This window comes from Gouania willdenowi, chromosome 10, assembly GCF_900634775.1.
Source record: "Gouania willdenowi chromosome 10, fGouWil2.1, whole genome shotgun sequence".
NCBI classification, from domain to species: domain Eukaryota; kingdom Metazoa; phylum Chordata; class Actinopteri; order Blenniiformes; family Gobiesocidae; genus Gouania; species Gouania willdenowi.
Window position 1 is genome coordinate 26,894,668 of NC_041053.1, and position 16,339 is coordinate 26,911,006.

General features: G+C 39.9%; 1 protein-coding gene across 2 annotated transcripts in view; it reads left to right on the top strand.

Annotated features, from left to right (window-relative positions):
* gpc4 (glypican 4) overlaps nucleotides 1-16,339 on the top strand; it is a 34,976-nt gene continuing 18,637 nt past the window's right edge. Inside the window, exon 1 of one of the 2 annotated variants that reach the window (XM_028459990.1) lies at nucleotides 1-698. In XM_028459990.1, coding sequence (XP_028315791.1) covers nucleotides 542-698 — 157 coding nt within the window. In that variant the 5' untranslated portion in view covers nucleotides 1-541. The remainder of the gene's footprint in view (nucleotides 699-16,339) is intronic. The other variant, XM_028459991.1, reaches the window with a different exon arrangement.

Below are 16,339 nucleotides of genomic sequence, written 5' to 3' on the forward strand. Positions count from 1 at the left end.
CACAGTCCTGAGTGTCCACCAGGGCATTTCTCTGCTCGCATCTGGATCCCAGTAGGACTATCTCTCACCCACTCATACACACAGCCTTGTGTCCTGTGTCAGAGGAAAACCCACGGCCTGCTCCAGTTCGGGACACAAACCAGTGGAGAACCCAGAAACACTGCGTTGTCCTCCGTGGGTCGGTCTGTGTTTTCCGTCGATGCTGTGAAGCAGCTCCCAGATTGCTGTTACCTGTAAGAAGAAAAAAAAAAAGTTTTTACATGTTGTAAAACTTCGGTTTTAAAGCGTTTTATGTATTTTTCTGTCGGTGTTTGCGGTGCTGGACATCCACCCGGCGTGTTTTTGGGACTTTTTGTTTCTTTCTCGGAGCTGCTGTGAATGAAGACTTTGAGCTCGTCTCCATGAGGAAACTCAGCGTGGGACTCACACACACTTTGTCCTAGTTTACACACACACACACACACACACACACACACACACACACCTGAGCGGACACACACTTCAGCTCTCTGTGCTACTTTCTACCGTGTTGCCATCAGCCATGAAGAAGCTGTTGGTGCTGTGCGTGTCGTGCACGGTGCTCTTGTGGTGCCTGTGCGGGGCCGCGGAACCCAAGTTGAAGAACTGTAACGAAGTGAGAGCGGCTTACAGCTCGAAAGGTTTCAACGTCAACGATGTACCAAACAAAGGGGTGAACGGTGAGTGCTTTCTCCTCCATGTGCTGCTTTTCATGGACTGTTTTAACTTCATTGGGCTGCGGCTTTTTAAAACGGTGGTCCGGGGGCCTTTTGTGGTCTCGGAGAGTTTCCTGGTTGGTCCAATGGGAAACTTTTGAAAGTCAAGACGAGTATCTGCTAAAAGAGTGTCACACTTACCATTGCTCTGTCTGTATATATATATATAAAATACGTGTTTATATGTGAATAACTGGAGCATTTATTGTTGATTAAAGCACACCGCTGAGTTTGTCCTAACTCACGCCCTCTGACCTTCTCAGACCACGCCCCTTTACTTGCCAGCATTTGGCAGATTTTTTGATTGACAGCATAGCTATCAAGTTTGTCTCTCTCTCTCTTTTTTACATGGTTTTCACTGATATTTGATATTCAAGTTATCCTCGTTAACTTAACCTCATTATAATATTCACCAAATTCCATATTCATAAAGCATAGTTCTCCTAGCCCCTCCCAAATTTAAATTATTTCTTCATGCAATTCAACTGTTATGTTTCTATTTTAACCTTTATGAAAAACAAAAAATGTGAAAGAACTTTAGTTTTTTTATATAATTTACTTCCTGTATTTCCAAACTACTACACTGTGATACCTGTATAATCCTAATTTACTGTATACATGTTGCTTTCCCCAACTCTGTACTTTGTTTCAATTAAATTCATTAAACTTGCAACTATTTTAAAAATATGTATATGTATTTCATATTCAGTAGGAAGCTAGCAACTCACTCAAACTTTTTAACAGGAAGTAGATGATTATCTGTTTGAACATCTAATATTTAGGATTATTACTTGAATCATACCTTTTTAAAAGCTGTTTATATTAATTGTATGAACTGGAAATATGCCAGTAACAATTGTCATTTGGATTGGTTTGGTGTTAAAAGTCGGAGAGCGCAAACCTCCTCTTTTCCAGATATTGGCAGTTATTGGGATCATTTATCCTGATCATGGTATGTGATCATTCACACTTTAAAGGATTGGAATAAATTTTTATCCCCATTAATAATTATGAGTAGGTCTAATTGTGTGACCACCCCATTTTTTCCGAAGAAATACGCAATCTGGATCTGTTCCAAATGAAACTAACGGGTAATTGACACAACAGTAAAATGTTATGAAGATCGGTTAATTATAAAGAGATTTTCAGATTTTTGGAACTGATCCACAATCACTACATTGATGCGGATCCCCTCCAACATTTATTGGAATTTTCCATGGTGCAAGGTCTACCTTCGGTTAAAATTTCGTTAAATTCCATAATTACCTATGACGTAATCCTGCTAACGGACAAATGCACGCTGGGAAAAATATTACCTCTTTGGCGTTAATGATAGTGATACTGTGAGCTCATCTGCCTTAGGGGGTGTGGCTTTGTTAGTATGTTAGAGGGTATGGAAAGGACAAACTCAGCCATGTGTTTTCAGCTCTAGCTGTTTCATAAGCTCAGTTGTATCGTCGCCAAAGTTTCAATGAATTGCTACTATTGTAAAGCATACACATGTTTTATGAGCGATGTCTAGTTGAAGAGACCAATTATCATGCACGTTTTGGCAGTATGTTAAAAAAAAAAAATTTAAAAAACAACTATATAACAAGGCTGGGGCTCTGCAGTAGGACTATAATTAACTTGTCTGGTCATGAAAGATTCTTAAAAAGAACAAGATTGAAGTAGTTAAAATGCAGACTTCCATTAGGAAATGTAGGTTTAGAACACATCTTATCTTTTTTTTTTAAAATCCAGTAAGTAAAATCGTCCTAAGCAGTCAATCACTTGTCAAAGTCTGAGTGGAGACGTGTAGGATCGTGAGGTTTTCCCACTAACTTTGGAGGAAGTAGTTCATGATAATAAAGAGTTATGATCAACACACTCCTCGCTGAAAGAAGCTCGGCCTGTGTTTGTCTCCACACTTCCTCAGTAGTGACTCCTACGGCTGTGAGGTGCAGGCTGCCGGCAGTGATTTGGTAAACATTCCTCTCCATTGTGAACAAGGCTTGAAGCTGTTTTCTCTTTCACTATGTTCCTGCTCGACTTTGTGTTGTAGGCGGGGAGCCACCCACCTTTATTAGTGATAAACAGGTGATATGTTGATAAGGTGAGAAGGCCAGTCAGTCCTGTTAATTAGTAGATAAACTTGTGTAATGGAAACTAAAGCTCAAGGGTTGGGGGGTTACAGTAGAAGATTGAGGGGTTTGGTAGAAGGAGGGGGCTGAGGGTTAAAATTCCTGAGGGCTCACATACTTCCCAGCCCACCATCCATTCTTACGTCCTTTCAAATGTAATGGTGGTTAAAATAAATTAGCATCACTTTTTTCATTGACTTTATTTGGTGCTCTACAGTTTCGTGTTTAATTAGAGGTAGGCTGTCTCAAAATGTCATACTTATGAAATTTTTGGACCTTTCAATATGATCTTTAGTCATTCGGGTGTAACCAAAGAGGAGTTTACATTCCTGCTTTTTTCCCTTTCCAGTTTTCCAGCTGCATCTTTGGCAGCATGTCCGCACGATTTTATGTGACAACGGTGACCAATTTATTTGTATTTATCATCCTAAAGCATATATTTGTTTGCATATCAAACGGACGTTCAGCTAACGGCTACCATCTGAGCAGTGTTACTGTCAAAGAGTGAGAACTTGTTTTTTTCTGCCTTTCGGTCCAAGGCCTTTAAACCCTTTTGTTTTCTCTTTGTGATGCTAAATGTCATTGAGACCCACCTTGTATGTGCTCAATTCCCTTGCATATAAGATTTTTCTATAAGGGGGAAGTGAAAGAAGTCTGTCATTGTGCAGATGTGTCGTACACACACGCAAGCCATTTCCTTACAATAGGTTCCCGGTCTATGTCTGGACCAACCTCATCAAGCTCTTCTTTGTCATTGATTGAGACTGAGATAATCCATAAGAAACTAACAATGTCCACTGTCATTAGAGTGTTGAGGGTCCCAGTATAGACAATCTATGTGTGCTTGTATTGCATAAATGATGATGTTGGGGAGAACCAGGTCCAAATGTGCAAAAGTGATTCCCTCTGACTCTTTGTAAGGCAATTGTTGTTCTCTTAAATCCAAGCGTTGATGTTTAAATCAAAGAAGAAGAAAAGTTGTAAAGGCGTTGGAGCCTAGAATGCAGGCAAATGTGTTTTACATTTAGTCAGTAATAACTGAACAGGTTTAGTGGAAAAGGTTGTTTCACTAAGAAGATTTGGGGGAAAACAGAGTCAAGTGGCAGGATGTGAAAATTACAGCAAACCGTGTTTACCACTATAGATTGTGGAAGTTATGATCAAGTTATTGACCCCCAACAGTGCAGATTTATGTGGAAGGCAGAGTAAGACATGCTCTAAAGAAACCAATTCACTGTCTGGGCCAATTGTCAAATAAATAAATCTCTGGGGTGTTTAATCTCCTTTGATATATGACTCATGAATTAGATTTGTGGCCTGTGAATATTTCTGGAGATGTGAGATTCAATACTTGCTTTTTATGACCAGAAATCTTTTTTTTTGTTATTGTTGGTGGGATCCAGATAAGGATGTTTGTTACTGTAGAAATTACTGTCAGGCTCAGTCGAAGCCAGACTTCTGAGATTTAATAAAGATGTTGAAATGCAGTGAAACTGAAATAAAAACTCAGATTACTTCCAAACCGGCTGAAGTAGGAGATGGATAAAGGCAGTCGGCTCTGTTTGTAAATTCCTGCCTGATCCTTTGGCAACATTCGTTTGCCGTTGGAGCGGACATACGTGTTTTCCATGGTTTCTGTCTGGGGAATGATGATTTGATTAGGGCTGTGGTTGGGTTTTACTTTTAGATGGGTCATAGATTAAAGTCAGAATCTTCATGGTGACAGATGAAAAATCTTTGGAATGGATCAAATGGTAAATTTTGGTTTAACTGTCTGAATCTGTTTGCTAATGGTAGATGGTGTTTATTTTCTTCAACAGATTATTATAATGCTGGGATGGCAGCACATGTTTCCCTGTATTAGCAGGCTTCTCAGTAGCCTATGCCATGATAGTCCATTTACTTTTTGTCAAAAACCTGTTTGTAAGGTTAACAGAGTCTATAAATTGACTGCAGAATTCAACGTGTGTGTACCTGTGATTGTTAGTCCTGTGTTTACTTTGGCCTGCACTGTACCCTCCATAGTCATCACCAACAGGTTCAGTGTAAAGTAGGTGTAGTAAGTAAATGGATGGTTGGGAAAGCAAAGAAAAGTCAAAGCACTGGTTGTCTCTGGCATGTTGTGGTCTAACTACTGTGGCTAGATGCCATAAGAGTAAAAGTTAAAATCTGTTTTGGTTTACTGTGACAGGCAGGCTTGATGTCAACCTTTAGGTATGGGACAATGGTGGAGATCAAAGAGAGGAGGGTTGGTTTCCCTCCCTTCAGCACGTGGAACATCTCCTGCTTATAATCAGTAGAGTGCATTATGACTGAAACTTAAAGCGTGCATGACCTCAGTGCATTGGCCTTTCGATGAGCTTGAGACAAGACATTTTCTCAGGCTCTCCGACGTCTTTTTTTCTTGTTTAGCCAGTGTTGGCTGCTTCTACCTCATTACGGTTTTAGAAAAATCAGGTTTTGCTATTGCTATGACATTCTGCAGATAAGATAAGAGCAGGGAACCAGGTCATAAGCACTGTCTACCAGTGTTTTATAGATTAAGACCAACAATAGAGAGGCTCTACTTGGTAAAAGAGTGGCCAAATATTGAGACCTTTGCAATAATTAACTCTTTAACACTCAGGAAAATGAAACACTTCCCAGTCAAGGTCATGCCCCTCAAACAGCCTTCTTTGTTTAATGTTCAATTATTTGCCAGTCTTATCATTTGGAGTCACTATTGTGGGTCACTGTGATGAAATGTTGCTCTGGGCTTTTTTTTGAGAATTATTTTATGTGTTATAAGATAGGAAACGAGATGTTTTTGCAAATGCTACATTTTCCTATCACTTCCTCACTCTTACTAACCAGCTGGCTAATGCAGGCTGTTAGAAATGGAGCACATTTGATCTCTTTATAAATTACCAGTTGATTATTCTGCAGTGGTATTTTCTTAGAAAAGCCACAAGGGCTTTAGAAAATGTCATCACATAAAGACTAGACGCTAAGATCTTTGTTCATTTTATATGAGAGCACTTTTCTTGCATGTATGGCACAAAATGTTAATGTAATTTAAGATGGTGTGTTACATGTCTTTAGATTTGTCAGTATCTCTATTGTATTTATTTTTCAACTAACCAACTTGTTTGGTCGAAAAAAATGCGAGCCACATGATTTCATCACTCAAGTATTTTGTTACTTTTGAGTCCCCTGTTTATAGATGTGGCCTGTTCCAGGACATTTCAAGGTTTCTGTTGCGAACATCTATCACTCACCAGGTTTTTTTTTTTTTGCATGCTTAGATATGGAATGCTTCTTGTGTTTTGTAATATGCTTTCACAACCTGCAAGCACTGCAAACAAAGATCTAAAAGAGCGACATATCAGTCAACAAACCATCCTTAGACACACCCAATGGTGTGGTTCTAGCCATTAAATTCACACATACAAATCAGACTTTAAGGTCAGATGATTTAATTTGGACTTTGCACTCATGAGGTGTTTTAAGGCTTACATCCTCAAAACATCATGTCCCACTGGAATAAGTTGCACAAACATTAATATCAGACAGTCATTTGGTTCATGGGAAGGTTTAAGCATGTCAAGATTAAATATAAACTCTACATCAATGTGAAAGCATGCACAGTAATCTTTGATAACATTCCTCAGTGATGGGATGGATCTCAACAGCCTCTCATCTAAGATCTTTTGCAAGCACTTCTTCCTACTTTTCCTTTTTTGAAGTTCTCTGAAAACTTTGGCTACAATTTTCCTTTGCTTTGACATTCCAGTACTAGTAAGAGAATGTGAAATAACAAGAGTTTCGTCTGACATTTGCGTTTGTTTTTACTACCTTTGGACTTACCGGTAGGTTACATGAGGATATCAAAGGTTGGTACAAGTCTTCCAACAAGAACACTGAGATTGATGCTTTTGGCTTTGTTTTCATGTCTGATTGTTTGGGAAAGCCATCAACATCACTGTAGATGTAAAAGCTTTAGTTGCTAATCTTTTTTAAATGTGATTTTTGTCTGCCTGGCAGCTAAACATGCCTCCAGCATACTTAGGATTAGCTATTATAAGGCTGGGGTATTCTCATCGAGAGGAAGATTATCATTACTTTAAGTGGAGACCAGTGGAGGAAAAGAAAAGGGAGGATGAGAGCAATGCACATGTGGAAGAATGCCACCTTTCTGCTATCACAACATTAGGAGGATGTAATCAGGCTTTCTGATGGCTTCCATTTCGCCTCTATGAGCAGAGACTACTTTATCCTTAAAAAATCAGCATATCCGACTGTGTTCTAAAAAGGAACGTGTGCAGGAAAAGAGCAATAAAGTTGTCCGAATTAATTGTCGGTGCACAGATCCTGTTTGCAGATGTTTCTAGTTTTTTTTTTTTTTCAGCATTTCACAACTGACTCAGGCTTTGGGGTACATTCTTCCCAAACAAATAAGGAATTTCAAGTTTCTCCTGCACCGATTTTGCATTCTGAGTGCAGCATCATTTCAATAGCACTGTGCGCGTGTGAGTGCGTGTTGACAGTGTGTTTGTAATTCCATCACTTTGCTACAGCCCCCTCCTCCAGTGGCCAAGTGAGCGACAGATCAGTAGGGGGTGTATACTCTTTGGGGAACAATTGGGCACCCCTTTCTCATCATCCTCACCACATTCCAGACCAGACCACCAAGACCTGCACACACGAGCCCCGAAGCTGGGAACCTATGGCAACAATTGGAGTGGTGGTGGGATTGATTGAGGCATGCAGGGAGAGAGAAGGAGTTGATTTGACTGACAGGACAGTGAGGAGTTTAGTCCTTGTGTCAAACTGTGAATATCCAGAAGTGTTGGGGTTAGTAGAGCCAAAGGGCGAGTGTTAGTGTCTGACACAAACTTGAGGAATTCAGTGAGGTATCAAGATGCAGGCATGGTCTGTGAATCATCTTTAGACAGCAACCCAGACTTGAACGTGTTACTACACGTCTAACAATGCATGGCTGGGTGTTCAAGTAAAATTCCGGCCTAAGCGGCCACTGTATCTACAGCTGTATCCACTATGTGAGACAGGTTAATTTTACCCTACTGGTAAATCTGGTGGGTCTGTGTGGTTCTCCGTGTGTAAAATTCCATGAGAAACACTGATCTGATTCGGCAGTTTTCTATATTTTGAGTCAAAGGGAGGGTAACCTGTTACATTTCCTGTTTCAGGCTGTTACAAGTGAGGCTGTCCCCTTTCTTCACTCCATCCAAGCTGACATATCAGTTCATTTTCTTCTCCTGCCACATGCTCTTTAGCAGCTCCTCTGGGAGGTTCTGTTTCATTCATTGTTTTTCCTTTTTTTCCCTTTGGTGATTTCCTCTCATTCAGTTGCAAGTAGCAGTTTATTGGCCCGTTGGTGCAACGTAGCATTTAGTCCACCTGGCTCTTGTCCCTCTTTTTTGCAGAGAACAGCTTCTTGGTGATTGGCTTGTCAAACCATATTTTGATGAGATACTTCTAAGTCCTGATCCTTGCAAAAATACCTCCAGACTGTTTTTGAGGCACACATTGCAATATTTTATTTTGCGTTTACAAAGGGATGCATTATAATACTATGAAGCATTATTAGATGTTTAAGAAACTTCTTTGTTAGTGCTAATCTGGTGCCTTTGGGCATTTGATCCCAGTTTATGTACATTTGCTGACTCGTACACTTGAAAGCATCTCACTTGTATGCTTGCTGTAGCTCTCTTAAACAAAGAATGCTCAGAAGTGCACATTTTTCATTCATTCTTTAACTTTAACTTGAATTATTAAGTTGATGATTTGACTTAAATCCAGAGAAAATGGATGCATTACAAAGCTGCCATACAGTATGCACCAATACAAATATCCAGCCTGCACCTTCAAGGGCTGTTATCATATGGGTGTAATGCAGTCTACGGTAATTTACAGTATTTTCTTTCCTATGAAGCTGCAGTTAATGTGATTTCTGTGTTAGTAATTTGTGCGACTGACCAGACGCTAGTGTTATTCTGGACCACAGCAAGGAATCCAAGTCGGGGACTTCCCTTAGTGTTTGAGCTGAACACCCAGTGTGGCGTGCTGGCCAGAAAAGATGTAATTCCTGGTAATTACTCCCAAGATCTACATCAATACACCCACTGACGATGTCATCATTCACATAGCTCACTTTTCCTAATTTAAGTTGGCTTAATAATAATGCTAATGTTTGCCTAATCTGACTTGGAGCTGATCCTGCTTGATTTATTTGTGGATAAAAAAGGCTTTCTCTGTTTTGTGAATTGATGGTTTGTGTTAAAGAGGTCATCAGAGCTCAAATTCAAATCATAAAAAAAATACAGCATAGCTCCTGCTGGCCACAAACAGATAAAACATCACACATATGTTATATTCTTTATTTAATAACTACACCATATCTGAAAATCTTTCAGCCACTGTGTGCTTATCGCTCAGTATTGCATTGTAAGGTTTAAACTTTCTGGTTCTTTTGACAGTCAGTGATGAGTGCTTCTTTTCCCACCGCCTTTACTGGTGTCCAGTTTCCTTAGGCCCAACAGGTATATCAGAATCTTTGTTGTCCTTTGGTAGCTCTGAGCTTCTAGAAACTTGATCTTTTACCTGACCTCATTCCGCCTGGGGGAGCTTTGCCTAGCCCCGGCCTGCCTCCACATCTGGTGGACCTCAGCTGCTTTTGGATGTCTGTTATAAACACTGTCAAGGAGCTTTCTATCATAAGGTGTGGCTTCTCGGCTTTTACTGGCAGCCATGAACAGTGTTGCTCAGACAAATCGGAAATTATTTCTAACAAGTGGATTTTCTGAAATATGTAAACAAGTCCTTCATGGCTATCACACCAATATAGTCCCAGACTTGGGCTGAATGGGTGGCGAAGAGCTAATTATCTTATCACCTTGACTTAGCTCAGTTTGCGTTCAGAGCGCAATTTTTGATCCGCTCCAAACAGCGGACTATCCAAGCGAACGAATCCTAGAGCATTTTAACTCTTAGGTCTTGACCAAAGGCTGCTGTAACTGCTCAGATATTATATCTGGATCCTCATACAGTATGTGTTGAAGGCATCTTAAATTTAATATTTGTAAGCTTAACACTGTTCACTCCATTATTAGCTCACCAGTGTATCTGTGGGGCCCTATGCTAAGGCACTAAGTAAGGAGCATTCTCCATCTTCTCCTTTTAAAGTCTGTTTTCATTTGTGTGCCATGAGTCAGTGGAAAGATGGAGGGTTAATGTAGAGGGACATGCTAGGAAGGACTTTTGTACTTTTTTTTTCTCCCCTTTTTCTCTTTTGATAATCATGCTGTGCTATAACTTGTTCACTTCGTTTGTCTGTGCAGCTTCAGTCTATCTCTGCACATCTTAAAAAGTCACAAAAGCACACACATGGACTAAAGCAAACATCAAGGTTGGATCTGTTGTAAAAGCAGCCGGTCAAAGACTAAAAATCTGCGGCTCATCAGAAGGCACATAACCTGAAAGAAAGATGTGAAAAGGTGAAAGATTAAAGTGGTTGCTGACGTGAGCCATTGCCTTTAACTCCCACTGATAAATGGTCCAGTTGTTGGGGGGTTGAATTCCCAGCAGAATGATGGTCAGAAGGAAGGTTTTCAGTTTCCTTTTATGTATTAACCTGCGCTCCATGCTAGGGCCCAGAGTGCTAACTGATGACATTGCCCTGGTCTGAGCGGCAGTCAAGCTCATCACTAGAGCTTTATTTATTCACCAAGGAAAGTTAAACAGTTGCAGTAAGTCTGTGTAGGTGTTTGCTGTGAACCTGTGTTTAATCCTGATATGAACCCTGTCTATTTGAAGTGTGAATTCTCCAAATCGGTGTTCACTGCAGTCACAATTAGAACTTTGTTGTAATTTAAGTGGTCTAATCTTATTTCAATGACTTTATTGAGCTTTTTTGGTGAAGTCCGGCGCTCAGCCGCTTCGCTCCAACTGTTTGCTCATAGGTTTTCACCTTTGTGCACAAATGCTAGTGAAATAAAGCCGCTCACATTAGCGAATCATGGAGCGTTTCAAGCGCTGTAGGACTCTTTTGCCCAGAAAATTAACTTTGTTTGGGTCTGTGTGAGAGCAAGAAAACAAAGTCTAGAGAGAATAGGGTAATTCTGGAATGAATGTTTTGACTGCTCTCTCCAACAGACAGCTGAAGTGCTCCAGTGCAAGTAAAGTAAAAAAACAAACAACAAAAAGCATTAAAACGTCTCATAAGCAGACGGGAAGCAGTGAGTAAAGGCAGGCGTGTGGAGTCAATGACATGCTTTGCCTGTTGTTTTTTCTGCTACCATATCCTCATCTGAGTTATAGTGCATCAAAAACACTCAGTTCTGTAACTGACAGGGTTTTTCTGAACCAAGTCAGAATGATCAGCTCTTCTCTGTCCAATGGGCCTGAGTCTGAGAATATGCCAATGTGAAAGCCCCCTCGGTCTTTAATTTAACTTCTAAATCATCATAAAGATGATTTCCATCTCCAGGTCAGAATTTATTTGACCCTAGCCAAGCTTCATTGTCAGGTGAGCTTACACAGCAGCTCCAAGGTGAAGGAGGCTAAAGTTTGGTTCAAGACTTGTTAAAATATTTGGGGAAGTGCAGCAGCATGCTAAAGTCCTGCTGAAGCAGTGACCTGGGAAGTGGTTTTGGCAGGGAGCTTTTGTGAAGGGAGACAAAGCCAGAGATGCAGGTCCAGGACAGCAGAGGGAAATGGACAGAGCGAGAGGCCAGGGCAATCTTATGGAATCTCCCCAGGGGCTTCTGGGTAAATGTTCATGGATGACAGCATTGTGGAATGTTCACAAATGTTGAGTTTTAATTGGCCTGGGGCCCCCGACTGGTTTAGTAATCAGGAATGGACTCTAGTGGTGCAAAGCTGGAATTTATAGATCCCAGTGTAGGCTTTGTTTGTCAGATCAAGTGACTTTAGAAGAAGTGTTTCCCTCTTTAACTTAAAAATGGATATTTCACAAGATAAGAGTTTTGAATGTGACAACTCTTCACTTATGTTTATCTGTCTGCAAAGTGTGCCTGTGTGTAAAGCAGCTGTAAGTTTGACTCTGTGTTATTAGAGCTTTACAGCCCTAGCTCCTTATCCTTGGAGGCTGAGGATAAAGAAAGGATTATAATCAAATTTTGGCAGTTTGGCGTTTTTACAGATGTTAAGTATAGACATTTTATTTGAGGATTTATTTGGGGGAAATGTTTTCACACTTGCACTGTCCAAAGATCTGTGGCTGCCTGAGCAGCTTCCTTCACCCAAACTCGGCTCCAAAGCTGAGCTTCATCCTCCATCCGTGACCCGAGATCATTGTGGAATAAGTGTCTCATGTCACCCCTTAAAGCATTTCCCCTTAGCTGGGATCAGATGTTTTATTGGGGTGACCAATGTTCTGTGTAATTATTCCCCAACAGCAAGCTGTGAACCACCTGCTTAATGCTGAGTCATGAGTTCACACAGCACTAATACTGTGACCCATCATGTGACACTTGGCTGCTTTTTGGTCAGCTGACTGCATGCTAAATGATAAGGATGTGAGATGAAGAGCAGAAGTTTGCTGGAAAGACGGATGAATATTTCTCTGAAGTCAGTCACCAAAAGGCCACACAGATTACACAGAAAAGGCTAATGCTTTATCCGTGCACGCCAGAATGTAGATTTTGTGGGGATCTTATTTGTAATTCAGATTTCCAGCTATTGGATTAAACAAAAGTAATTGCTGCTGTAACTAATACGTATTGAAGTAATCAGGTCTTACAACATTTGTTTGGGTGAGAAGTGTGCAATCTGAAGTGATAATGTCATTGTGTAGATGAGATTAAGCAAAAAAAAAAGGTTTGTTAATTAAACAATGAATGGACTGTTCTACTAGAAATAAACATCAAAGCTATTCTAATGTAATTTGAGGCTATTTAAAAAATAAAAAAAGTAGGATACTGCCATTAAAAACTTAGTTTGATGAACCAAGCCTGTATCTGCGACCAGATTGAATTATTTTATTAGGTATCTGGATTGGGCTCATGTCCTTTCATAGTTGAGATTTTCAACAATTCCACTCCATGTTGAACCACGTCCAGAGGTTTCCACCAATCAATTATTTCAGTTATAGGTGAATTATGTAGAGCCTCCAATTTTTACCTTATTCGTTCCAGAATATAGCCATTTCCGTTTCAACTTACCCCTTCCATTAAATCATCTTTCTTTAATTAGATGACTTTACTATTAAACTTCCCGAAGTAGTGCCAAACATGCTTAAGTGTTTTAATGAAATTAACCATTGTTGTTAATGTTGTATTTCTATGCATCACATTTGTGAAGGTAACATCACGCTGAAATCATATTTTGGATAAGATGTGATATGTCCGTCTGCTAGACTTTCAGCCATCTGTTTTATAGGGCAACATATTTTAGAATTGTGTTATCATTGTCTCAGAAATCTATGTAAGGGTTCAGACCGTGTCATATTGCCATTTCAGTAAGTGAAGTCTGGAATTTTGTATCGTAGGATTTTGCACGAGATTTGATATTTATTTGTTTTTGTTGTCCCAAAACATGCATGTAAGAGTAGTTTCTGTGTCATATTGCCATTTCTGCCTGATTTTGTTTAAAACTCCTATCCTCGTTAATTTATCATTAGATGTAGCATAGGCTTCATAGATCAATGAATCAAACATTTAGTCCAAAAACAAATTACAGGAAAAAGGTCAAAATTGCTGCTTGAAAGTTAGTTTTATACCTGCATTGTAAACATCGTTTTTTGACATTTCCACACATTGCGTTGTGAAATGCATAAGATGTTTTTTTTTTTTTTACTTAATTTGTATTGTGATTTCTTGTGTTTCTTCACCAGACAAGGGGGACGGTGATTCACTTGACACCATTTGAGTTCAAATTTGTTCTTCAGTTTATTGATCAATGAGGACTCTGAGACATCCACTATGATTTTTTCAGAAAATTATTGGGGGTAAAATAAAATATAAGTAAAAAAAAAAAAAAACGTTTTGTTTTCTGGAAGTAAATTCTGTGTTTTTCATCGCTTTTTTCTGTGGAAAATTGAAGGCCTTCATTATGGAAGCTCATCAGTAAGTGCAGGAAAATTAATTTGTATATGAAACACCAGATAAAATTTTCTATTAAAAAAATCAACAGGACTTTGATGTCCTGAGATAGTTTTGCCTTCCTCCCATCTTGCATAAGACCTGGCACTTTGCTCACTCCGTTTAAGGACATTTACTTTCAATTGAATTTTGGATGAATACCTCGGTCCTGATGAGGAAAAAGCTTTCCTGGCAAGCCTGTCATTTTATTAAGGTAGAGATGCAGATGTTTTGGTTACAGTTTCAAACAAATCCTGTAAACGATTTTACTACCCAACTTTTATATTTATAAGCACTTGCCCACTCCAGTTGCATCTTTTACAAGCTATTGGTCAGTTATGAGGGAGGTGTTATGTCTGAGTTTTGTCCGAGCAGGAGCCTCGTGTTAAAAACAGTTTTGTGTTCCCTCTGAGAGGCTGTGGTGCATGCTGCTTCATAGTCCAGGTCCAGATGAGTGTGACGTCTGTTATGTTCACATAGCAGAGGCCTGCGTGTTTGTGCTGACACTGGGCTTTAACCGTGTTGAGCCATGTTTATCACCATCATGGTTGATAGCTAGTAAATGTCTTCTTCCGTCTCTGTAAGTTTTGTTGTAGTGTCTAGATCTTTGCTACATAAACTTCCCAACCAGTTGACTTGTCTGTGCATCTGCATTTCTGCTCACCATTTTGTCAAAGTTTCTTGGTAGGCTCCCAGTCTCCTCTTGGCATATTCAGCCTCTTTTCCTTGAGGATTGGAACCTAAAAAACATTATTGGTTTGGCTAGAACTGCTATAAACTTGTCATTACTCTATTTTTGTAAGGGTCTGAAGTGTAGAAAAAGAGGCGGTGGAGATATTGCCCTGCCATGATTATCTCCATATGAACAGCCCAGTCTCTAATAATGGTTTCCACTTGCAGCCTAAATGTTGAACACAATCCTCTGTAGTAGTTGCCTTAACTGTGACTTCTGAATATTAGTGCTTAACGTGAAGTTACAACTCATATGAATGTAGGATGTACTATTTTTTTAAATCTCATGTTTTTACTTGCTATTCTACTGTCTCATGGTTTTCTGTGGATTAAAACCTTTGCTGTTTAAAGGACCAGTACAGAAAAAAACAGGATGTTCTCTTCCCATTTCCTATCTCCTCAGGAGAGTCTGCGGTTCTACTGTAAACGCCCCCTCCTCGTCCTCAGATGTTCCCTCATGTTGTAAATAAGGCCAGGTCTCGCTTCTCGCCCAGTAAAGAGGCTGCTGCTTTAAAGCAGTCGTATAGTTAAAAGAAACTGAACTGTGAAAGTTTGTGTGATAAATGTGGAAGGTTTCATCTTGGAAAATCTAAATGTCCCTGGCAGGGGCCACACTGGGAGCAGTTTTTGTTTTTGTAACCCCAAACTGATCAAAGGCTGAGAGTTCATGAATCCTGAACAAACATATTGTGTTTACCTATTAGTTACTAATTGTAAATTTTGTAATCACATCCTTCAGACCATATACTGACTTTCTAAAAGATGAAATTGTCTTTGTGTTGGTGTCCCTCAAATCCCTGATGGTATTTCTCTGATATGAATGTGCCGAGTACAGATGGTAATTGAATAGGAGGCATCATGCTGTAACAGAAATTTATTTATAATTTATTCAAGAAGGGACTGGTTTAAAAAAGGTTGAAAACTTAAAAATGGCCCATTTCATCTTTCTTTTCAAGTTGGGCCTTTCACTCGTGTTCCTAGCCTTCACTTGTGTAATACAACTTTGCCTGCAGTTGAAGCCTTGCTCGTGAGCGAAACATCACACCTTTAAACAACAAGGGTGTCGAATCCTCCACCCAGGGTTCAAACTCCTGTGATTGTGCTTGACAGGATGTGGAGCAGAAAAGAAAGTTACCCGGCAAATGGGACCAATCCCTTAACCCCCCCACCACCACCCGTCAAGATAATTGCACACTAGTCAGAGGTGAGGAGCAGGAGGGGAATGTTATGGCTGCAGGGCTTGTAAATTTAGAACAGTCTGTGCGCGTAATACACAGCAGACTGGCAGCCTTCTCTTCTTTATGTGTTGCAGCGTGGACCACAATATGCCAATTAGTCATAATCTTTTCTGTTCAGAAGCACCGTTCGGCATCTTTTGGTCTTCTGAAAATCTTTGAAATTTTTGTTTAGTTCTACGACTTGGAGTCTGCGTGTTTGTACTGTGTCATCAAATTGTCCCTGCATCCACCACCTCTAATTACCCTCAATCAAGTAGGATCACATTTACAATCAACTGTGTATAATATACCGATTAGCTATTTATTTACAAATGTTGAGTTGGGAAGGTTTGGTTCAGACGATGAGGCACCAATTAGTGACTTAGGGTTATGCGTTATCTGTGACGTGCACCATGTGTTGTAGGATACAG